This window comes from Coturnix japonica, chromosome 11 (assembly GCF_054131305.1).
Source record: "Coturnix japonica strain WE chromosome 11, WE-NBRP24, whole genome shotgun sequence".
NCBI lineage: Eukaryota > Metazoa > Chordata > Aves > Galliformes > Phasianidae > Coturnix > Coturnix japonica.
The window spans coordinates 15,257,596-15,282,574 of record NC_140673.1 but is presented as its reverse complement, the minus strand read 5'-3'; the positions used below and the strand labels follow the sequence as shown (position 1 = coordinate 15,282,574).

At 40.2% G+C, this 24,979-nt stretch overlaps 1 protein-coding gene and 1 long non-coding RNA gene across 8 annotated transcripts in view; one reads left to right on the top strand and one right to left on the bottom strand.

Moving 5' to 3' along the window:
* The window catches only part of LOC107317510 (uncharacterized), a 477,215-nt gene extending 462,471 nt beyond the window's left edge, over positions 1–14,744 (bottom strand). For 3 of the 5 annotated variants that reach the window (XR_014932772.1, XR_014932776.1, XR_014932773.1), the window contains exon 1: positions 13,125–14,744. This is a non-coding gene — a long non-coding RNA (uncharacterized LOC107317510). The remainder of the gene's footprint in view (positions 1–13,124) is intronic. The other 2 variants (XR_014932775.1, XR_014932774.1) reach the window with 2 other exon arrangements.
* A 42-nt stretch (positions 14,745–14,786) lies between these two features.
* The window catches only part of PKN2 (protein kinase N2), a 51,676-nt gene continuing 41,483 nt past the window's right edge, over positions 14,787–24,979 (top strand). Inside the window, exon 1 of one of the 3 annotated variants that reach the window (XM_015870063.3) lies at positions 14,787–15,155. In XM_015870063.3, the coding sequence (XP_015725549.2) occupies positions 14,934–15,155 (222 nt within the window). In that variant the 5' untranslated portion in view covers positions 14,787–14,933. Of the gene's footprint in view, positions 15,156–18,148; positions 18,171–19,220; positions 19,360–24,979 lie in introns of those variants that run through there. The other 2 variants (XM_015870064.2, XM_085511408.1) reach the window with 2 other exon arrangements.

Sequence of the window (24,979 nt, the reverse complement as noted above, 5' to 3'; positions counted from 1 at the left end):
AATCGTACTGCAGTAGGAACTATTGTGTACCCTTCCCACACACCCTTGCATACCCCCACACTTCCTCTTTTCTAGAACAAAAGCCTTTTCCAACTAATGAGGGAATTTCACAGAATTATATGCCATATCCTTATACAGTGATTCAAATTATGAAAGAACTAGCTCCAAAACAGACTTTCAATAGGGAGAGTATAATTTTTACTCAGGAGTTATGTCCCTACCAACTTCACATTTAATCTTCAAGCAATCATGAAAGAAAAGGAAAGGCTTCCATACCCAGTTCTGGTAGTGCTACCTCCTAAAGCCTGGAAACAATTTTATTTCAGAGGACTATTTATGCAAGAATTCTGGAACCTTCAGAAAAACAAGCTTCCAATATAGACAAGAAGCAGACTCCAGTCTACAATCAAGAATTCTCTTATCTTCTAACTCTGGTTTCACAGGCTTAGGAGACCACTTTGATAAAAAATAAAACAAAACAAGTAAATCTGTCTTTAAGTGTCCCTTTTTATCCTTTCCAGAATGCAGCAGGATGTGTTGCTCATTCTATGTTCCTCATAACATTGACTACTGCTATAATCTTCCTCCTTGCTGTAGGAGTGCAGGAACGTCCTCCACATTCAAGAGCCAGAAGCACAGGACATTTCAGCAAAGACAAGGAGGAGGTAAAGCTCACTGACTCTACAGGCAGTACTTGTTACACTTTTTTAAGGGAGATATTTCATCTACTCACAAAGTTTGGAAGAGAAGGTGGTTATACGCTGATAAAGATGCTAATACAAACTGTAATTGAGACTATTTCTACAATTCCAGCAGAGTACAGTCAAAAGTACAGGCAAAATTCCAGCCTTTACTCCCTCCTAAAACCAGTAGTTTACTGCTTTTAAAGCTTAGTGCTGGTACAGTGTGGACAAAAGGCAAGCACTATAGAAAAAACAAGCACAGTCTCAGGATGTCACTTTGCATAACAAAAAATGTAATGGGGAAGTGCCACAATGCCACACAAAACATTTGCTAGCCTAAATAAATAAACGCAATTTTAAACCAAGTGAATTAACTTCTTGAAAAAGAAACATATTCTGACCAAGGACTGTAAGAAAAACAGGGATACATAGTATTTCATGTAAAAGTAATGCCTTACCTAAACTCAGAAACAATTCATAAATGAAAACTGAATGAAAAATTCCAAGCACTTGGACACTGAAAAGTACCATTTGTTACAATCTGCAAGATATCATTTTATTTATTTATTTATTTATTTTCAGAAATCCCATGAGCTATTAGCTTGGTTTCAAACATGTAGCCACACAAACAGGATAGGACTTGAGGGAGTCATGGGTGCACTGCATTATAAAGCACATTCAAACAACCACAAATTGATTTGTGATTAGCACAAGGCAGTGGAACAGCTCTTGACAACCAAGCCTCAGATGAGACTAAGATCCATTCAAACTCTTTTAGTCAGGAACAACCTAGTAGGCTAAGCACCACCACTCCACCCATTTCCAGCTCCAAAGGCATGTATTTTTATTGATTATGTCATTCTTTTTGAAGAATGAGTTTTCAAACAGCACTGTGGAGCTTAATCATTGCTCACTGTGAACCCAGTTCAATTTGCAGTGAATTCAGCAAAGAACTTTTCCTTTTATAGTAACAGAACTGTTACATGCCTCACTAGGCCAAATGTACAGAGGATATCTCTGTAAATGTAGTCAAGATTAAAACAATGGCACCACTCATATAAGTGATTATAATTTTGTGCAAGTAATGTTCATAGGAATAAAGGTGTTTAGGACACACTCTTATTGATACCTGTTGTGGTACAAAAGCTTTTTTTTTAAGTGACCATGTTTCATTCTATGCAGTAAAGAAACAGACTGCACATACTGAAGTTTAAAAAAAAAAAAAAAGAAATAAACTTTGCTGTGTAACAGAAAAAATTAAAGAGCAGCCTTGGATACTTCCTTATAACAGAAATCCAAAAATGTTATGGAAAAATTCACTCAGCAGCTTCAGTCATCCATCTAGCAAGAAAATGAGTGTTATTCATTTCATAACAATTTGGGATGGTTCTGAAACAATAAAGAAAACAAGCAAATTACACCAATACAATAAAGACTTGATTACACTACTGCATTGCCTATTCCACCATAGTAATAAGCAAGCAAATGGAGACTGACTGGAACACAATTTAGCAAACTTATACTGTAAAAGAATATTCACTTGTGCTACTGGTAATAATTTTGGTAAATCATTATCATTGGGCACCTTGTTAAATGAACATCCACAAGCTGCACCACAATGATCCTGAGACTAGTTTCATAGTGGTTTTGCTCCACTTTAGGATTTTCAAGACAGAACTGTTTTGATCTCAAGAGATGACAAAATACTTTTTACAAGATGCATTTAGGAAATCAGCATTCTGTTCTTCAAAAACGGTTTTGAAATATTCTTCCCCAAGTACTTTCTAAGTGAGAATACCTCAGCATATTAGAATGTACAAGTATATTTTAACCTTATTAAAGCCAGTAGCAATTAAGTGGAGAGTTACAGGCTTTTTTCCCTAACCCAGGATATTCCACTATGTTTTTAGATAAAAGACAGAAAAACACTGATAATTATATTTCAGGCATCCTTCAGAGTGCACATACAAAATACCCTATACAAAACATGCTAACAAATTCAGTTATTTCTTTTTCTACTTTAGCAAGAATATAAACAAACAATGCAATACACGAGGGTGATAAGAAGGGAAAGGATACCTTCTACTCGCTTACACACGGCCTGAATCTAGGAGGTGTTTTCTCTTGCCTAGTTCCTTCTCCTTAAAACTATGAATCTTTCCACGCTGCTGTGGGTGAGAAACCATATCTAAAATTTGATTCACTAATGCTGCTTGAAACACCATTAGTTCATCCTTCATGCTCCACAAGCTGCGTCAGAAGGGGTCACAGGGTACTGGAGCTGGCCAGCAGCCAGAGACAGCATGGCTATCAGCCAGCCATTCTGCTACAGACTGGAGGGGGTTCCTGAGAGAATTTTAGAGTTCTTACGTATTTCCACTTCTACCACAGCCCAGGATCTCCTGCAGAGTTTGTATGAACAGCCTAATGATACAAGAGTCTGTGTGTCCCCCAAGCTGAATTTTCATGCTGTTGACTAACAGTTATTTTTTCACTGAATACACCCAAAAAAGTAACCAAATCACCACTAATATTTCTATAGTTTTATGCAGATTAAGCTCATGAACTTGTCTTAGTTAAATCACATCAACATGGGACCCTGCAGTCTAAGTACATTAAAAAAATTCCCACTTTCTTGGCGAGCTGAGAAAAATAAATAAATATAGGAATTAATGATACTATCTTGTCAAAGTTCCATTTTTAGGAAGAAAATGTTTTTCTTTGTTACAGTTTCCTGTACTTTAACATTCCTGTGAATGAATTACCGGATCAGGCCCTGGAGCATTGTTTAGAAACATTTGGAAAATTCGTACATACATTATGAGATGAAACCAAGTTACACGTGGTTTCCAAGACAATAAATTAATCAGTTTGTCTATAATACAAGAAATAGATGGTTTGGTTTACAGAAAAAAGAAAAAAAAAAAAAAAAGCACTTTGGGATGGCATACTATAAGTAGGAAGTATCACCAATATATCTTTCCCTCATGCATACTTATAAAGATCTGTATGTAAAAGCTCCCACCCATAAATGCACAACACACAAAAACATATAGCTCTTCAGCAATAGGCTCGGTATAATCCAATAGAAAAACTTTACTATGGGATATTTGAAAATAGATTGAAAATTATTGCCCCTCTTGGAACATCTCCTGAGATACACTGTAATATCTGTACAAAGCTGACAACATCAATCAGGGATCTGCCGAGATGTTTCATTTGATTTTTCAGACTGATGAGAAAAGAAAAAAAGTGACTGGACCAAGCAATTTCAGATACATTTATTTCAGATACGGTACATTCATCAATTTGAAATGAACTCCTTTTGTCTGCAGATGTAATGGCTCAGAAGACATTTCCTAAACAAATAGATATTTACTTTTCTATTTGAACTGAACAAGCACTGAAACCTCTATATAAGAATTTATTTTTAAAAAGTAGTGGTTTGGTTTTTTTTAATTAAAAAGAACATTCACAAATTTAACAAATGTGAAATCATGGTTACAGAAGTTCAAATAAAACTTAAGTTAAATTCTATCTGAATGCAGATTTGACACAACTAGGTATGGGTTCAGGATTATGAAAGGGTTTCCATTAGGTGGATTTATCTATAGTATTCTTTCAGATGGAACTCAGGATGAAAAGGTTGCTGAAGTTTTTGTTTACTTCATGTACAATCACTTTAGCCCTGCTATTTGCACACCAGATGTCTTCCTCACAAAACTACAGAAATTATAAATCTTGATAAGATAAGCTGTTCGTTCCTTGCTTGTTAGAGTGTTCTAAAAAGTCACATTAAAGAAAACAATTACTGAGCTGAGGCAAAGACTAGATGCTGATGCTAGTTTTTAAGGGGGATTCCAATAGGACTTTCACCCAACTAAAATCAGCCAAATCAGAACCTTTGTGAGAAGGCTATTATACACAATTCAATTGCAAAATTTCATTCAGCAGTTACAATTTATTGTAATTGGCACCATTTCTGAAATCTCAATAGTTATAAAGAAGAACAAATGAGCATTTAAATTCGACTACTTCCTTATCCTATTATCTCTATCTATTCAGTCATCAGTGACACTAAGTGTGCCTAAACCAGAAGCAAAAAAGTTTGCGTTCCCCAACCTATGGGGAGAACGAGTGGCCAAAAAGGCCAGCTCAATATTTTATATTAATAAAAGCCTTCACTGCTTTCCAGTATCTCTGGAGCTAATTTTGAAATTTATTCTTTCTGCTTCAGCGATCTGAAATAAGTCAGGAAAGTAGAAATAGTACAAAAACTCCATGGGTGTTTCTCATTCATTCATTCAGAGGAACTTTGTGCTGTTCTAAGATAGAGCAATCTCAAAACCTTCAAGTGCTTTGAGCACTACAGTATTTAAACTCTGGAAATCTAAATCACTTTTAAGATGCCCCCCTGAGCTGAGGTTCTAACAACAGAAAAAAGAGCTTGGTTATCTTTGACCACTTCCAAGACGGTACACAACCATTCAACAAGTGTGACAAAAAACAGATAAACTTTTTCCTATTGAGAAATGCATGTCATAGTAAAAGAGAAAACTTTGACACTGGTTAGCTGAACTATAAGTCATGTCTAACACGGCCTATACTCTCCTGAGAATATAAGATTGAGGTTTATAGCATATATTTGCATATTATAGCATAGCAAACAAAAACTTGACTGCTGAATCTTGATAACAGAATCAAGACAGATAATATATACCCATTTTTAAAAGTTCCTCAGGAATTACAGTTCATAGAGAATACCCCTGATTCCCTCAGCCACTAGAAACAAGGAGAGATGAGGTACACCTGATTGATTTATTGCCCAGGAAGACCTCAGCTATGTAAGAACTGCAAAAGATTAAAAGTGACATTCAAATTCACAACAACATTAATTACTTGCTCATGCACTGTTATCAAGATGTGTTGCCTTATATTTCGAAGACTGCAAGTTCAACCAAAAGTATACATCTGAAGCTAAAATGAACATTGCAAGGAAACTTTTATTAGCGCATAGGGAAGTTATGTAACTGTGATATTTAATGGGTTCATTTGTCTGGAAAAGGAGATAGGAACAGTGATCTGCAATTTTAAGTGACCAAACTAATTGGGGAGAGGAAGTCTGGGAAAGTGCACTACAGAGTTTATGTTCCATTATTCACTTGAATAACAGAACAGTCTTGGAATAAATTGCAACACTTCTAGTTTTGACAACAGTTGCTTAAACTAAAAGGAGCATTCAGACTTGGATTGAGAAGTGAGAATTAATCTACCAGGAAATTAAAGGTGTATAAATTATTTATGTGGCAGATTAACCAAAATTGAAAATGAATGAGAAAAGTAAAGGGTGGAGTGCCAGCAAGTTCAATGCATCCATTACATTCTCAAGCACAGAGTTATTTTTTTCAATCTAAAACTTAAAATTTGGTTTAAAACCATTTCAGTACTTTTCCATTTTCTTCCTTATCATTTTAAAATATTTTTACATCTCAGTCAGACCTGAGGTGCTGGCTGTGCAGTTTTGTGCCCCATTCAGACACAGAAAAACAATACTATGCAACTACCCTCAAACTGATTCATCGTTCAGTGATCTTGCATTCATATGTCCATGAGTTCCCTTTAAAGCCAGCTGCATAAGAGATCACAGCAGTGGGCAGGGGGAAATAAATACTCAAGGCTCCTCAAGAGCTCCCTTCTGTTCTGTCTGAATGTGTCTTTTCAAGGGATGCAAAGGAAGAAGGCATCAGAGCCTTTCCTTGGTCATTTTCCTTTTGAATTCTCTCCCCATTTGCCTATGACTAAGAAACACAGGGGTTTTCTCCTTGATTGGCATAAGAATTCCAATTGCTGACAAATGATATCGACATCAACAAACCATTCAATTAATTCACTACTATCACAAACAAATGCAACAACAAAGCCAGTCAGGATTTGACTGAAGCATCCTGCCACAGAAACTTATCTCATTTTAGAATGCAAGATGCATCTCAGTACACTGTACTCAGCATTATGATTCATTGTGTATTTTAATTATTTGCCAAGGACTCAGAGATGTCATCTTTGTTGAATAAATTACTGACACAATCCACCTCTTCCCTTTCCCCTCCTAATCCTAGGAATAACTGAAACCAGCTACTCCAATCCAGTTCTGACACTTAAACACATCATGCTTGCTTCTGTTGAAGTATAAAGTGAAACTCGTGAGAACATGCTAGAAGAAAAATCAAGGTTTGTATCTTGCCACATACAGAGTTCCCTTGGCAAAGAACTTCCAAGGGGAAAGTAGCATTATTTCATCTTAAATCCTTAAAAGGAATAATAATCACTGAGGGATAACTATCACTGAAGGAAAACAGCTTCAGAAGTTTGCCACTAGATGGAGCAATTTAATATTAAAATTTTCATTGATACAGAAAATATTATTTACATTCCATTTTTCATTTATAACAAATTTGCCATTAGCAAATTTATTTTCTCCTCTTTTTTTACTAGAGGTACTTAGAAATACTGCGTCCTTACAGATTATGCAAGAAAGCTGTGTATGAATAAACACTTTTCAGTATTTTACCTACATGAACAATAAAGAAGGGTAGCAGAATGGGGTAAACTGAGATTTTCAAGCACTTTAGTTCAAATATTAATCTCGGTTATCTATCAATCTACGCTACATAATTTCCAGAAGCATTAAGCAGTAAGAAATATCAAGCAGGTTTTTTGAAGCATTATGTTCCCTGTTCAACACAGCCAGTGAAGGAAGTGGTGACTTCGCCTTCACCCTAACTATTAAATATTTAGACTTCCTCTATATTTTAAAACAGAACTGAGAAGCAAGATTTTGTACCAGCACATGTGGGGAAAAAAAAAACAAACAAAAAAAAACCCACACCACTCTTGGCCTTGTTAGCCAGAATTCCAATTTACAGCAGCTGCACCTGAGATTCTACAGAACTATCATACCTGTTGTCAGCACAAGGCCAGAATTTGAACATACGACTACTTACATTTCAAATATCAAACTTCAATTTATGCTTATTGCTTTCAAAACCACTTCCTGGTAACATTCATCTGTACGTTTTTGGAAGTGCCATGTACATTAAAAAGAAGAAGAAACAGCAGAGTCGCTGCTGAATGCAGCTCTGTGGCACCAAAGGAAGTAAATCCTCAATGATTACACAGGCTTTACAATCCTTCTTAAATACAGGATTTGCTGGGAAAAGGGGAAGCAATAGATAGTTAAGGGCAGCCCATGAATAGCAACCCCCAACTGACCTCTGCTTCACCTTTTTCTGTCAAATGATTTCTGTCAATTATACTTACAAAATATTCATATTTTTCAAAGCACTTTTTGATGATCTGAATGTTACAAAAACAAGTTGTAATGTACTGTCTGCTGTATCTAAAATCGACATATAACACAGTATACAGCCTTACCGTTCCTATACTACCCTGCCTATTATTGCAATTTTCTGATGTAAAACAAATTCCTACATGCATGGCTGGTGTAAATAGCCACAGACATGCTGCTGTGTTTAGGTCCATGGTGAAATGAACTCTTCTAAGGTCTACACGAGTTGCTACTTTTTAATAATTGTTATTAATAACTTTCATCATTAATAAAAAAATATCACATTGCTTATGTAACTTTTAAGATAGTTTTATACTTCTGACATACAATATTCTGTCATGGTTCCAAAGATATTTGGGATATAACTGATACGTACCCATCATCTCCATCATTATTGTGACTACATTAATCTTAGGTCAAATTAAGCCAAATTCTCCTATCAAAAAGGTTTTAAGGACACTGAAGCTAAAGATTGGCCTCTTAGATGGATGTTGGGATGAAAAGAAAATATAGGACAAAAGGAAGATAAGCCTTATTATTTTATTTTTAGATCATTATATTTCATTTTCATGCTTTGTTCCATCCCTGTACTATTTCCACTAAGTGGGGGAAAAGGAAAAAGGGAACAGACACATGAAAATCAAGGAGCAAATCAGCCAGGAAAGAATAAGAGCATGCTGAATAATGCATTCCACTAGTTGAAGACTATTCTAACACTCATGTAAAAGATGCCTTCATTATAGTTAACATGTCAACACTGCAGAAAGCACAGAGGTCAATGAGTGCAATACTGATGCTTAAACAACAACTTATTAAGGTTACGTATACAACACAATGTAACAACTATTCTGAACCACTGAGATCAAAGCACAAGAATGCAAATCAAACAATCTGACCCTACACTATATTGCAAGAGATTGCTTTTGTTTGCAATAGCATGAAAATAAAAGACTGGGGGGAGAGTGGAGAAGAGAAAGCAGAGTGGGAAGGAATCAGCAGCATGTTTGGTATAAGCACAAGTTTTTTTTCAAATGCATCTTTCCCTTGGTACTGTTTGACACATTTGTCCTTTTTCCTGAAAACTTCGAAGCTCTCTCTCCTGAGGATATCAGTTCAATTAAAGCAAGTACAATGGACATACAAGAACGAAAGGCACCTTTTATTTGATAAGCATGGAAAACACAATTACAGCCAGCTATAAACCTGCCTGGTCACTCCTGTTTTAAGTGTTCATTAAATGAAGATAGATCTACCCTTTTAATTCAGACTCATTGCATACTAAGTACAAGTTAATAACTACTGAAGACTTCAGTCCCTGACAGAGTAACACATGCAAATTATTCTCTCTGACAAGAGATAAAGACAGAGAGTAAAAACTGCCACCAAATGAATCATTACCAAAAATCATTTCCATCTAAGCCGGAATATCTGATGAAGTTTGTTTCAGGATCATTTGGCATAGTTGTTTATAGAATCCACAAATATATGAGAGCTATAGAAAGCGCTGATGTACGGACATTGCATCACCAGGCATGGTACCACACCAGTATCTCAGTTCCTGCCTCTGTCAGTTTTTACTGTAGATTTCAGAACAGCAAACTAAACTTGGCTGAGGATAATAAAAACCTCATGAGTCTACACGCCATCCTCCATAACACATGATGAGACCAGTCTGTCTATACCATCATGCAATAGAGAATGGACACAACCTTCTGGAGCTGCTAGCAAATCTGCATAGGTTAGCACTGCTGGTAATAAGAGATCTTTCAAAGATAGGTCAAATCCAACCTCAAAAGCACGCAGAGATGTCCTTGCAGCAGTTTTTTAAGCACAGATGCTCTACTCGGTTGAGATTTTTCTGGGGATTCCCACGTCTGACTCATTCCTTGCAATACATTTCCCTTTCCTCCAAACACAGACTGCAACTTCAGATATACTATAACTCTCAAACTCTGTGGTGTTCCTGTTTGTTTAAATTTGTTATTGCTTTTGTGCTTGTCTATTGTTTTATTTTTGTATTTGCAAAGTACTCTATAGGAATTAGATTTTCCACAACATCAAGGGAAGTTGCACACTTGAAAGCCACATGTGAAAATGCTTCAATCACCACCAGTATTCTTAATGTCACCCCATAAAAACTGTAGGTCATAATCACCAGTGTTTCTTCAGAAAGTCATCTTCATAATAACATGAGTCACACTTGAACACATCTTCACAGAATCTTGCCTTTTCTAACAAACCAGGATATTTTAGATCAGATACTGTTTATACTAACGTGCTTACTATTCACAGAAAGAAAGCAAATAAGGTTAGGAACCATGTACAGGTAATGGTTACCTTGCTTGCACTGATCTCTTATCTGCATTCATAGAAAATAAGGCCTTAATGTTACAAATGCTGCACCAGGCCCAATTCACTTCAGTGGATTCAATAAAAACACAGAAGCCCATCTGTGCTCACTGCAGAAACAGCACTGAGTATGTTAAGCTTGATCCTATCATCAAGTTTAATTAGAATCACTGGGACTTAGCATAGGTGTAAAGATCCATCCTGTTGATCTACTTGTAGGATCATAGCCTTAATGTAAAGGCATACAGCATTTTGTTATTACTTCAAATAATCCAAGTTGATCTCCTTTAAAGAAATAAGGCCTGATCTTCCAGGTGGTTCTACACAGGTAGAACACATTCTTTCTGCAAGCACTATCTTTCATTCATAAATCAGAGTTTCTCTTTGTAAGAGTAGATAAGAACAGGAATTATTCTCCTGCCCCTCCAGCACTCTTTTCTCACTCACTGCAAGTCTTTCCAAGGTCCAGAATTAATAAAACTGATAATGTTTGTTGCACTCTGCTCCTCAAGGCATCTGTCTACATTGCTGGGTGATAATATGCCCTGGGTAATAGGTATGTAAATCCAGAAAGCAATGTTTAACTATAAAGTATACTGCAATTGGTAGCAGATGTATGATTACATCATAGTAACTCATTCAAATACATGAAGATTAGCTATGTAATTAAAAGAGTATTAAATGAATAGTTTAGGAATATGCAAAATTTGCAAGCAGACACAAGAAGAGATAAATAAACTTACACAGTCACTTTAGTTTTATGTTTGGAAACGTCCTTTTGTCCTCTTCACTGTTAGTGGTACATCAGCAACAGCCTCAGAGCTCTCATGCCTTCTCTTTTGTGTTTTTTTTTTTTTTTTGTTTATATGTTTTGTTTGCATGTGTATTTTTGTTGTTTTTCCTTACATTTCTTTAGTTTATTAGTTTTATTTAATACGGATTTCCCCTTGAGAAACTACCCACTCAGGCTGGCTTCTAAGAAATACTGTGGAAAAAGTGAGTTTCCAATAAATGAAATTACATTCTCAAACAAAACGCAATAAAATTACCCACACCTTTGGCGTCCTGATTTAGCATTTTCTTTAGTAAATATCAGCAAGACCTGATCTAAAAAAGATTATGATATTAATTCTCAATTATATTAACCTCAACACATTTCCTTCTCAATTTATTGCAAGAATTATTACTGGAAGCTCTGAAAGAAAAGCAGTTTCCTACCTCCACAGTCATCTGAGAAGCAAAATAGGAAGGTAAAAAGTGAAAATTAAAGAAAAATTAAGCAGTTATGTATACACGTTCATCTCATTTTTCCCATGCCTGATATCTCTAGGATTTCATAGGCTTTTCAGAAGATACAATTCCAGGTTAGAAAAACAACTGTTAAAATACAAGAGTAACATTTCTAGACCTGCTAGTCAGGAAGAACAAATGCCAACATTACTGAGAAGTTAACTGAAGAAGGAAAAAAAAAAGAACCACAACCCTGAAAGCTGATACCAGGACTACATTTCTTTTATACACTTACCTTTATTCCAAAGCAAAAGAATTTAGAGAAAACGTTCACAGAAATTAGATTTGCACTGTGAATTTTAGTATACCGACTTTGCAGGTGAAGAGTGGGAGAAGAAGGAAGGTAAAAGGATTTTCTTTAACATGTATCAATGTTGCTTACAAACTTAATCTTTCCTTTATCAAAAAAGCTCATTAATTTCTAGATCTTATTTTGTGCTTAAAAATTTGAGGGCTTGGCTAAAACTGCTGTATCCTCACTCACCTACTAACAGGTGGATCTCATTTCTTCATTCACATCATCCACACCAATCACATTTATACACTGTTGTCCCTCTAAAATACATCACTAATTTAAACAGGCAAGACTAATCAGAAGCTTAAAGAAAGACTTTTTTCCTGGTAGCATCTTGATATCAATAAGTATAATAATGATTACACGTGTTTGCTGTTCTTCACATACCCTCCATCCTAAGCACTACAAGCATTACTAAAATAAATAAATAAATAAATAAATAAAATCTTGCATTTTGCTTACAGTACCCTTGATATCTTGCTAATGAGTTCAGTATCATGCCCAGGGATTCGTGAGGAACACGTGTAGTGGAAATGCTAAGTCAGAGCCTGAAATAGTGATTGAGCACCTGGTGGGAAGGCAAGGCCAATTCAGGGGAACTTAGGTGAATGCAATGTACCTGAGTGACCAGAAGGATTGGAGCCAGGATCCGCCCCTTCCCAGACCTCATTTAAGGGTTGGCAGTGGAAGTAAGGGTATGTCTTGCTGGAGATCCCTGCCTGCTTGAGGTTTGCCAAAGGTAAATAGCTTTTTTTTCCTTAATTTCTGTGTATATGGTTGCTGCATTTGGGCTTGTTCTCACTCTTTATAGCCAAGGACTTCACTACCCTCCTATTATTGTGGTGCTTTCCATCCCATTATAGTATTATGCTTTGTAATACACAACATGTTGAAATGCACAGGAATTTACTCTTCTAGCTCTTCAGGATAAAGGTTTTAATGAAATGACTTAAAGAAATAATCAAATGCAACTTAACCAGGGGTACTGTCATCCCTTTTGTTCATTTTGCTTTTCCAGCATTAAATTGAAGGGATGATTCAACAGAATAAGTACGGAAGAAAAAGCATTTGGACATCTTAAGGCAAGGGCTGAACTGAGGATTCCATATAATGCTAAATTCATGGACTTATGTACTTAGCTGCTTTCTATTTTGAGACTCACTTGGAATGTTCTCTCTTGCTCAGTAATTCACTGTCAGAGTACATAAACGTAGAGCTACAGTTGTCTGGCACTGCCCTGTGCTTTCCAGAATCTAGAGGAAGAATAGTTTAGTTGATAGTTTAGTTATCAGAGATGTTACTAACAACATCTTGTTCATTTTTCAGTTCTTGTACCAATACACTTCTATAGAAGAATCCAGGACCTTGTCCTTACAAGTTGTACGAATTACACTAGGAATGCAAAAAGAGTTTATAGGCCCTGTTCTGTTTTGAGAGGGGTAATTATGTCTAGCCTTCACTCAATGGCAGTCTAGGTTGAGCATGAATTAAATCAGCTGCCTGTTTCAGTCAGTCTCAGAGTTCAGCTAACTGTTGACGCCTGCTCATACACCTACAAGTTTTCTTTGGGGTACTTTGTGTTTTCCTCTGATCACACCTTATAAAGCATGTGCATACATCCTCTGCAATAGCAGCAGGCTGGTAGATGAGTCATATATATAAGTATAGTTAGTGATAGTGTGGCCACACAAAACAGAAATTAGAGCCATTGGCTTCCAGTGAACAAAGCGTGCATGCAAATTTGTATATGTGTAACCTTATTTGTAATCTCTACATAGTGGAATATACCTCACTTGTGTACAGTTGTGCACGGTCAGGGGAGAAATACCTTAATTCTGCTTTTATGTGAAATTAACTCATGAGACGCTTATCAGATCCTCCTGTACTGCACAATAGACAGCACTTCAGGTTGCTACATTTGTGCAGTGCTCAGTGGAAGTGTTAGAACAGCATGTTTTGAATTTGCTTGTAGTAATTTAATGTTTTTATTTCTTCCATTCCTTTTTTTCCCCCTCTCCATAATTTAACCCACAGTTTTACAGCAGGCTATGACGGGCCTGCAGCAACACACTGAAACGATCACAGCACGAAGACGTACCTGTTGAAAACACCTCAACTTGTACGAGCCTGGCAGGAACCACGTGGAGAAAAGAGTTTTAAAGCCTTCCACGCAGCGCTTTGCATGAGCTCAATGAGCTGCGTAACGGCTCAAGTGAGGGCAGCAAAACCGCTTGTGAACAGGTGGAACTCGGGCAGGAAACAGAGTATCAAAGCGGGAGCCACGTGCCGCCCAGGGAAGAGGCGCCGCTTCCTCGAGGGTTGTGCCCTCGGAGCCGCCCCTGGGGACTCACCGGGCACCGCAATGTGTCCCTCAGCCCTGTTACGATTCGGGGAACCGCGTTCTCTGCCCCCCGCTCCCCGCAACGTGCCGGACCATCGCTGCGGGTCACGGGGCGGCTCGTGGCTGTGTCCCCTACGGCCGCGAGGCAGCCGGGCTCACTGCAGCTGCAAAACACCGGCGGGTTCAGCCGCTCTCAGCAGCAGCAGCGGGGCCACGCGCCGCCCGCCCCGAGACAGCGCTGAGAGAAACAACGGGACGCTGGGAACAGGAGATTCACGGATGGGAACGTGGGAGGGAGCCGAGGGCTGAGGGCAGCGCTGCAGAGGGGGGCACTGCTGAAGGGAGCAGCGCTCAGCAGCGCTCAGCTCTGTGCCGCGATGGAGCACTGCTGCCCCGCCGCCGCCCCCGCAGCTTCCCCCATACCCCCTCCCGTCTTCCTTCCAACTGTCACGTGCTCCGAGTGCCGCAAAGCAGCGCCGCTTTTGCGACAGGGTGACAGCCAAATGGTGCGACACCCGCGGGGCCGCAGCAGCAGCAGCCGAGCGCTGCCAGGGCCGAGCGGCGCCACAGGGCGACGGAGCGCACGGCGGCCCCGCCCCGCCCCGCGGCACAGCGCCCGGACGGACCCCCATGAGCGGTAGGGGGGCGGCGGCGGCCCCTCCCGCGTCCCCCTGCCTCGGCGCCGAGCGCTCCCCCCGCCCCCGATGCGCCCTTAGTCCCGGCCCCGGACCCGCCTCCCTCGCTCCCCTCCCCGGCGGCGGCGGCGGCGGCAGCGTCCAGGTGCGGACTTCAAACCCCAGCGCGATGGCGTCCAACGCGGCCGAGAGGGAGATCCTGTTCACCGAGCTGCAGGTAAGCGGCGGCCACCGCCCGAGCCGCGCTCCCCGGCCAGGAGGAGGATGCGGCTGCCGCGCCCCGCCGCCCCCTGCCCGCCGCTCGTTGCGCCGCCGGGCGCCCACCCCGCTGGGCCGGGCCGGGCCGGGGAGGAGGCGGCGGGGCGGAGGAAGCCCGCGCCCACCCCGGGCCTCTTCCCGCCGCGCTCCCCCGAGAGCGAAGGCGCCGCCGCCCGGTCACGGCCCCACCCCGCCGCCGGCCGCGACCCGCTTTTGTCTGCTGGCGGCTCGCTCCCTCCCTCCCTCCTTCCCTCGCTCGTTCCCCCGCAGCCCTCCGGCTCGGCCCGCGCCCCCCGCCCTCCCGCGGCCCCGCGGCTGCCGAGCGCCCCCGGCCGCCCGCAGCGGAACGCGCTGCCCGTCCCGGGCACGGCCGAAGTGGGGCGGGGGCCGGTCCTGGGGGCTCCCGCGCAGGTCGGAGCCCGGGGCCGCTCCCCGCAGAACCGGGAGCGGTTCCTTTGTGCGGACGTTCAGTTCCGAGCTGGGAGGAGGAGAAAATGGTCCCTAAGCACCGCCGGTCACACGGCGAGGGTTCTTGTGGCTGCACAACGAGAGCCCGGATCCGATGGCCGGCTGCTTCCAGCTCCGAGTTGGGCCGGCAGTGCCCTGTGCAACTGCTGCTTCTGTGCTTGTCAGCTGCAGGCATAGGCAAAATTCAGGCGCTTCGCTACTGTGCTCTTATCTGCAAATGTCAGCCCAACCTGCTGGCTCTTCCGCTTCCTTGTGTAAAGAGCACTTGTTTTCTGCTTTTTGTTTTCTTCTGTCCCCTTCTTTTTTTTTTTTTTTTCTTTTTTCTTTCTTTTTTTTTTTTAATCCCTGTGAGTTACGGTTTATCTGTTCAAGAATGTATCTCTGGATTTGTTAGTTGGACAATTAACCAAACTAAGAAGCCCATAAATGGAAAGCATTGAATTTCATCTTTGAATAGAAGTGAGAGAGACACGCTTAAAAAAGGAAACATTTCATAAACGCTGAGAAATCCTCTGCTAGATTTAAATGTTCGCGCTCAGCTCAGTGCGGTAACAAAGGAAAGGAAGGCACAATGGGGACATAGCGACCTTCTTGAGGCTGCAGCACACGAGATGGCTGAAGGCTAAGGATCCATGCAGGGTGCTGAACTTTAATCAGCGGCACAAAAGTGTCTAGGAAGAATCACTATGGTAATCCAAACTTGATACGATGATATGTAAGCTGGTAAACCTGTTTGAAGTGGTGAGCTGTGTGAATATAACTGTGGTAGCGTTACAGGTAAGCTGCGTGGGGCAGAGCTACAGTAGGAGTTCTGAGGAGGGGTGGGATTCAAATAGAGGGGCCTTGTTGTGTTGGAGGGAGGGATCTCTTGCTCTGCTGGGGGGGGGGGGGGGGGGTTGTTTTTATTTCATCTTTTTGGGAAGATGAATTGACAGAGATGATAGTTAATTAAAAAAAAGAAGTGGATCGGATGCTTTGGTTCGGTTGTCTCCCACATCATAGATTGTAACTTCCATAGCAGTAAGTGTAGTCCTGATGCCTAACAGAAAGGTTACAAAGTTAAGGTGGAAAGGTCACTTGAGTTTAAGCTTTGTAAAACAGCAAACTTTAGGTATTTCTTTTAGAGGAACTTCCACATCAGGAAGTACCACTTTGAAGGTATTGCTTTCTTTTCAGCAGCATATACTGGCAAAAATCTCAATAGCCTTTTCCCCATGAGTTAATGTTAAGTCACTCTTCGTATAGCTACATATACAACCTACTTTAGTGCCATGCTCCCAAAGAAAGAGGAACTACGGTGAAGTGTGAGCTGTGCCATTTTACTTGTGTCACATCAAGAGAAAACTTCCTCAAACTAAAGGATATCGACCTCAGAGTTGTTTGTGCTTAATCTGGGCTGTTATGTGCATATCGCAACCCTGTATGGAAAGGTGCGGAAGTTGTAAAATGCAGGGCTGTGCTAAAAGCTGGGTGCCTCTGCTAAGTGGTTCGATCTAGATCTTGAACCGTGTGAGGTTTAGATGTTTTGATAATGCTCACGAAGTCCTACTGAAAGCAGTTAAACAGTGCTAATGCTGTGCTTGTTCCTGTCTTCAAATCACAAGTATCATGTGATAAATGTAGCGAAGGCTTATTGATACTGCTCTGTGCTCCGTGTGCTTTTGTTGTGATTGCCTCGAGTGCTCCGGTGTGCTGCTGCGTGTGGTTAACTGTGAGGTTGGGATTCATTTAGTGAAAGTGGCTCCATCCTTATGAATCAGTGGGACTCTCCCAGTTGCTGACTAACAGGGTGAGAAGTGGGTTTTGGGAAAATAGGAAAAACAAAAGGGCAAAATCACTAACTGCTGCAAAGAAAGTGATAAAACAGATGTGACAGATGCACTTGTTTCAAAATGAACTCCATTCAATCAAACAGGCCTTACACAGTCTGCTTGCAGTTCTCTTCACAGTGAGTTTTGTGTGTGCTTATATATATGCACATGCATTAAACTTATAGAAATATAATCTTAGATATCTAAATTATGTTTTAAAAAAAAAAAGACTTCATATGTGATAGAACTGTTTCTTAAATGCATTTGCTGGCAAATATCCACATCTGTCCCACTACTGCTACAAAGCATTTTTTTTTCCATCCTTGTATGCTTACTTCACAAACAGTGGGAACTATCTCTTGCTCCTAAGTAAGTTTTCACATAACTTTGTTCCAGGCAAAAATCGTACCACTTATTCCTCAGTAGTGACCAAATGCATACTAGGCTGTAAATCTGCTGGTAACCAAACATCCTTTTAGTGTGCTTTGTTTAGTGTATCACCAACAAGATTTCCTGCTTGCCACAGACTCACAAAGCCAGCTTACCTTTTTACCTCCTTTTTATCTCCAGTACAGGTTCTTTTGTAGGAGGGGGCAGGAGCTTGGGTAAGAATCTATATTGCTGATGTTGCCTTCCCTTCCAAAATTCGACTGTCCTTCTCTGAGTTTGCATCCTTTTAGAACTCTGTCCAGCAGGTAAAGTGGCCTCGCAGGTGCTTGCTTTTAGGCTAATGGCAGAGCATTTAACCATTTGCTTTTTGCTGGAAGTGACAAGAAAAAATGTTATCTTACAGTGCAGCCAACTGTTAAAGTAAAGCATCCTTGAAATAAAACTAATTAAATTCCATACAAAAATGCTGACTTTGCCTCTTCAAAATCACTACTAAAAATATATATATATAGCTGTTGAGGTAGTGTGCATTTCTAAACATTTGTGCTTTCTTTTAAGTGACAATAGCTGTCAGCGTACTAAATTGCTATGGCCTGCCTGATAGAACTTATTACTCAGGCCATTTAAATGAAGCCATTGTGTATGTAAAGTGACCATGCTTCTGGGTGTTCCCTACCACTTCTTTCCCAGAGAGTAATAGAAATGTTTTCATTTGTAGACTTCTGCTGTTAATGTTACAGGATTTATTTTAAGGGAAAAGAAAAGATTGTTCATTCAAAATTGTGCTTCCAAAACAATTCCTACTTAATTTAAAAAAGTATATTATTTGTTTTCATTTGCAAGAATTCAGTAGTTGATCAAGACAGACCATTTGCCATGTAGCAGTGTAGTTGGGCTGGAAGAGTTTTTCAAACACCATCAAAATCACGCATTTATAAAATCATAAAATATTTGCAAATTGACTGGTCGGTATGAAAGGATTTTTTCTTTCTTCCTCACTGATGTCCTCCTTAATGGGCACTGTAGTCACATAGTGCTCAGATGCTGTAGTCAGGAACCTTGGAAATGTCCATTTCACATTAGAGTCATTTTAAAAAGGCCATTGCTGACTTGTTTGTTTAAAAGAATAACGAACAATACCATGACTGAACTGTATGTAAAGTGAAGCTTATGCTTACTTGATGGCATTTCCTGTATAGTTTTTACTATCTGCTGTATTTTTTCATTTTATATCTGAGACGAGAATATTCATAAAATGAATGTGACTGAAGAACGCTCAGTGTTTTGTTATCTGCGTGCAGCAAAGAGGACAGCTTTGCTTTCTGTATAAACGTACATGAATTGAGGTGCTTGAAGTCGCCATGTTGGACTGAGCTACCAGATGCATCTCTGCAGACCTGCATTTCCTTCCTGGCTGCTCTGCTCGCTGCTGGGTGACATTAGGCAGACGACTTTGCTTACTCATGTTTCAATTTCCCTGTCTCTAGAACAGAGGTAATGATGCTTGCTTTTTAAGAGATAACGAGTACTGGGTATTTATTATTAGCTGTGGTCAAGTGCCTAAGGACAGTTTAAAAAGGTACAAGTAACCTAATTAATTTGTTTTGAACAGCCATTGTAATTAGGCTGGATATTCAGCCATAAGACTACCTTCAGCTTCTGTTCAGCTAGGACAGATTAGCCTCAAATAAGTTTGCATGACTCTTCTTTCTTCTGAACAAGAAAATGTCACATTTGGGTGAAATTACCTTAAACCATTCTGCTGCAGTTTAGACACTAAAAGGTGTGTGCAGCTGCTTGGGCTTCTCAGGTCCCTACAGACACTTCCAGAACTGATGAATTTAGGGAAGCACTTCAGTTTTTTTCCATTTGTGGGCATACGTTCCTCTTTAAACAGTACTGTGTTCAAAATTTGTATTAGTAAAATATACATCCTGTCCTCAGTGGAACATAAACAGTCCTTAAAATACCTTTAGGTAGGTGCATGGGTTGGGCTTTTGGTTTTGTTTTGGTTTGTGGATTTTCTTCCCCCATCTTCTGAATTCTGCCAGTCTGCCTGCTAACAGAAGTCCACACCATGTATAAATCCACACCACGTATAAATCCTTATGTACATTTAGCTTAATTTTCTTTGTAGGAGCAGAGGTCTTTCTAGGACCCTGCTCTGTTATTTGAACTCAAATATTTTAACGTCATTAGTGATGGGTAGTAGGAAAGTACATATAGGTACAGTGTGCTTAGTAGCCCTGCTGGAAAAGTTGTATACACTGTGAATGGTCATTCAACATAATGTAACCTAAAATCTGTAGTGGAATAACAAGGTAAACATGTCTTTTGCATTGGGGAATAGTGGTTTAAGGGCTTAATAATGGGATTAGGTGTCTCTTCCTTTAGTGTCTCTGTGCTTTGCAGAATTAGAGGCTCAGACATTACATAGCCTCTACTTAGATTCAGAGTAATGAAGCCTTATGGTGTGTTCTGTGCAGCATACAGGTATCTTTTTCTTTTGGCTTTTCTCAGAGCTCACTTGTACAACTACTGAAAGTTGGTTGCTGGTAGGGTTGTTGTTTTCGTGTGTTTTTTAATTTTATATTCTTTTTATGCATATTCAAATATATATTCAAAATATTTGTATACACTTTTCTTTGTGTGATCTATTAAGTGAATGAGTTCAGGAACAGACTGAGCTGAAGTTTCTCTCATGAGCTAGTTGCTCTGTAACAGAGGCATTCATATAATATTCTGAAGTTTTATGTATTTATTTTGAAAACTGCACTTCCTACCGTGAGGAAAACAGCTTCTTTGCTTTTGGTTTTGTTTTTTCCTCCCCTAAAAGAAATGAAATATATGTTGTGGAATCCACAATTTCTGCTACCTCGAGCTGTGATTCAGAAGTATTACATTGAAACAGGAACTAAAAGCACCCAGAGTCGAAGCGTGTTGGGCATGCCCTTACCATAATGTTACATCTGGTCAGTGTGTTTATTTTGAGTGTGTCAATGTAAGTGTGTCACACTGCCACACGTCCGTATCATTTCAGGTTACTGCAGTTCTGTGGTTCCTAATCACCTCCTGTGATGGCTCACCAGTGATTTGGAATACTTGCATGGCAGTATGAACATGCATCCTGTGAAGCAAAGTTCTGCTCTGTGCGTTTTCTCATGGTACTTTTTGGGATGCTTTCCAGAACTTTCAGGAATCCTGTGACTGTGTCAGACGAATGCAGTTTTGTCGTCTTTAGTGACTGCCAGCACAGCTTCTGGCAGCTGCCTTGGGGTGTATGGCTGAGCTCTGTGCTGAGCAGACACTAATGTGAACAGGATAGTGGGCAGCTGCACGGTTACCTTCTGCCAAATGGATCAACTCTGCTGGGAGTTCTGCTGCTGTACTGTCAGTAACAGAAGAGGATAAAACTGGGATATTCAGGCCAAAGCATTTACCTTTGCAAATAGGGTGAACAGTCTGTTACTGCGGCACAGTAGGGGTAATTAGATGGTGTTGAAGAACATGGCCATAACTAGTATTTTTATTGACACTAGATACAGAGGGGGGTAATACTGTGCATTGAAGATACGGCCACTTTGGCTGTAGTTCTGTTTGTTGTACAGTGATGCACAGAGCAGAGCGCTCCTACATGCACCGTGATGGCAAAATATGCTCCTGGCAGTGGAGTTTTTTACCTGCTGGGCAGCTGGGGGAGAAAAATTAGCATAAGTAGCTCCACCAAAACAACTGTGTCTGTGCCTTTGTTGTACCGTTGCAGGCACTACTTGTGCTGCTCTAGAACCTAGGAGTTGTGAACCTCTCTTGGTTGGGATCATTTTGCACTAGGCTTTGCTTAACAGAGAACAAGAAAGAGCTGCCACAAGAAAGCATGTGACAAAGTAAGTGATGGAAAGGCAGGGAGGAAGAGGAAGCACTGGGATGAGCAGCTCAGCCATTTGGGGACATGTGGTAGCAGGGGACTGCTCACAGGAGTGCTGGAAGGATGTAGCTTAGTAGGGGTTTGGCAGAAAATCCCTTCCAAGGCCTGGGGGGTGTCTGGGTAATGGTATGGGTGGTGGAGAATGGTGACCAGGCTGATCATGAAGGTCATGATATTATGGAAATAACTCAGAGGTACCAAATAAGCAGTGACTGTTGGGAAGGCCTTGGCCATGGAAGATTGGTACATACAGATTTTTTCCTGTTTGGGTGGGGTTTAGTTGTTTTTGTTTGGTTTGCTGTATAGGAAGGTTAACGTGTGGCAGACCCAGAGAGGACTTGCTCTGACCTGTTAAGCAAATCCAGAAAACTGGGTTATGTTGTTGGGTTTCTTCTTTTTTTGCTTTGTTTTTAGGTGGGAAAAACAACAACAAACCTGAATGCAGACTAAGTAAATTAGTTATTTTTTTCTGCCTCTAATTCTTGTGGGTTTCCGTAAGCCTTACTTTCCTCACTCTCAATGCATTGGTTTTTAAATCCTGATTTGTTCTCTACGTCAATACAAACCAGGGAGCTCGAATTGAAAGCCTGTAGTGTCTGCTTCATGTCTGTTGTGTTATGTGCAGTAGTCAGTGCTGAAGCAAACTTATGTTTCTGTTCAGGGTTTCCAAATGTTTGCACTCCTCCAACATGGTAAAAGGATTCTGACTTTAAATGAAGTCTGTTAAAGAGAAGAACACGCTAACCTGATAATGAAACTAGAAGAACCAGTGGCTTTGCTGAACATAAAGTTGAGAAGAGCTCAGGGACAGCTTTCCGTTAAGTTCTGAGATAAATCTCGTGGATGATACGGGGCTCTGCTAATGTGACAGAAATACTTTGGAGCAGATCAGGTCAGAGAGGAACTTCTTATGTGGATTATAAGTCCAGTAAACAGCAGGAATGTTTTCTCAGTTAGTGCTGGGCATACAACATGGAGAATGTTGCTCAGTGATGGCTTGTTTGATATCCTGTAAGAATTAATGTTTGGAATATATAAAGATCACCATAGTGTGTATTATCTTATTATCTTTATAAAATTTGTGTATATATTGCAAGGATTCATTTTCTTTTGTTTGTTTGTTTTTTTGATGGTTGAAGTGGCAGAAAAGTCTACTGTTTTTTTTTCTTTTGGTTTATCTCTTATTTTTGTGGTGTTTTTTTTTTTAAGTCCTAAACACAAATTTCTTAATGAAGCACGAAAGAATTGTAGGGCTTAGTGTGTCACTGGTGCTGTCGTTTAAAGGCAAACTGAGCAACTCGGTATATTTGAAAACTGTAGAAAGGTATATTCAGTTAGTTCTGGTGCTGCAAATGACTAAAATCCCAGGCAGATCTGTGACAAATTTAGGATGGAAAAGTTCTGTTTGTTCATTGTTCTCTCCGCACACTGTAACTGGAAGTTTTGCACATGCAGACTTAATCGTGTCAGACTTCCTCAGCTGGTGCTGTTGCTAAAAGTGGTTCTGTGCCATGTTGTGTTGCTTTACACTTGCGCAAACAGCTATACTGTGAACAGAGTTTGTTGATAGCTTTGTTTGAATGTTTGTGGAGATTTTTTGTGTTGTGGTTTGGTTTTGTTTTGTTTTTTTTCCTCCCCTAAATTAGTTTTCAGCCTGATCAGTTTCACAGTCCAACTCACTGTGTGGCCATATAAAGGTTTGTACTGGCGTACGTCAGGGAATAGTCTGGGGTAGGAACAAGCTGTTAGGAGTGGCTTGGACTGCTGGTTCCTCAGAGCTGCTTTTGTGCGTGTGATGCTGGTTTGTGTAGTAAAACATTCATCAGATTACAGGCCCGAGATTTACTTTGTGTATGTGGTTTTTGCTAGAGACTGTGAAGAGAGTCCAATTGTGCTGTAGATGAATATACAGATAATAAACAGTATGCTCTGTCTGTGGCAATTCTTTTCTAGCTTTGCATTCTTCAAGCAGAAGGTCTCATAGTATCCTGCATGTGACCGTAAGAACCTGTTTGTCTGCAAAAACCTTGAAAATGGAATTAATTTGGACATTATGCATAGGGCAGATGTAGTTACGTTTAGTCTGATGACAAAGATTGAGAACATTAAGGTTTTGTAGCAGCGTGCAAGGTGCATGGTGGGGGTTCCACCACAGCTTTATTTACTTGGCTTCAGAAGTTCATGCTAGGGCTTCTGTGTCCTGAGAGCAAGAGAGCAGGTATTCAATTGAAACAGATGGGATCAAGTTTTAGAGCGACAAAAAAACTTACTGTGCAAGTAATATAACATTACTGTCCATAAAGAAAATGAAGTGTGTGAGGTATTGGTATACTTCAGTTATTGAACAGTTCAATGACTGCGAGCCATTTGAATATTTAGTAGGGAAAAAAGAAGGGGTGAATGTTTAAAATAACAGAACAGCTCTTAATGATCATATCAGCGTCAATTAAAGCTCTAATTAGAGGACTTTGATGCTGTGTGGTGGAGGTTTAGCCAAGTTTAGGGGAGGAAAGACCTGAAAATATTGTGCACAAAGAACACATTAAAGGTAGCAATGTAATTAAATGTTTTCAAAATCATCAATTCGTTTTCCTCTTCTTTGTACACACTGACAGACCGTGGGTGCATTTTTCATCATAACCCAGCTGTGCCATCAGGATTGTGGACAGTGTTTTTTATGTTAGTGCTGTGGGGGTGAGCATTATCTTCAGGATAAGCAAAAGGAGGGGATTGGGTGGTTCTGGGTGCTCCAAAGTCCTTCTGCTGCCAACTGGTTTATCTGTTTTTCTGGGCAAGAACCTTTCTGCCAACTCACAGTTAAATGGAAAAAAAAAATACTTCTGTTCTTCTGCCTACCTTTGTTATTTCTCTGTCACAGTAGGAGAACCATAGCTCCATTGTGACAGATTTATGACTCAAACTGTTTGTCAGATTATTGGAGGTGTGACTGAAATTCCTCTTTCATCATTGTGATGCATATTATCTTCTCACTTGGTCTTTTAAGTAACATAAATCCAAAGAGCTCCAAAACATGTCTGGAGAATTTAAGAGAAATGTGAACTGGCTGTGTGGCCTGTCATTTTTATTTTTTTACAAGCACAGCGTGTAAAACTGTCCATTGCTTTTCTACTTCAAACGTTTATTTATATGGAAGACTTTGTAAAGCAATTAAGTGGAATGCATTTGAGG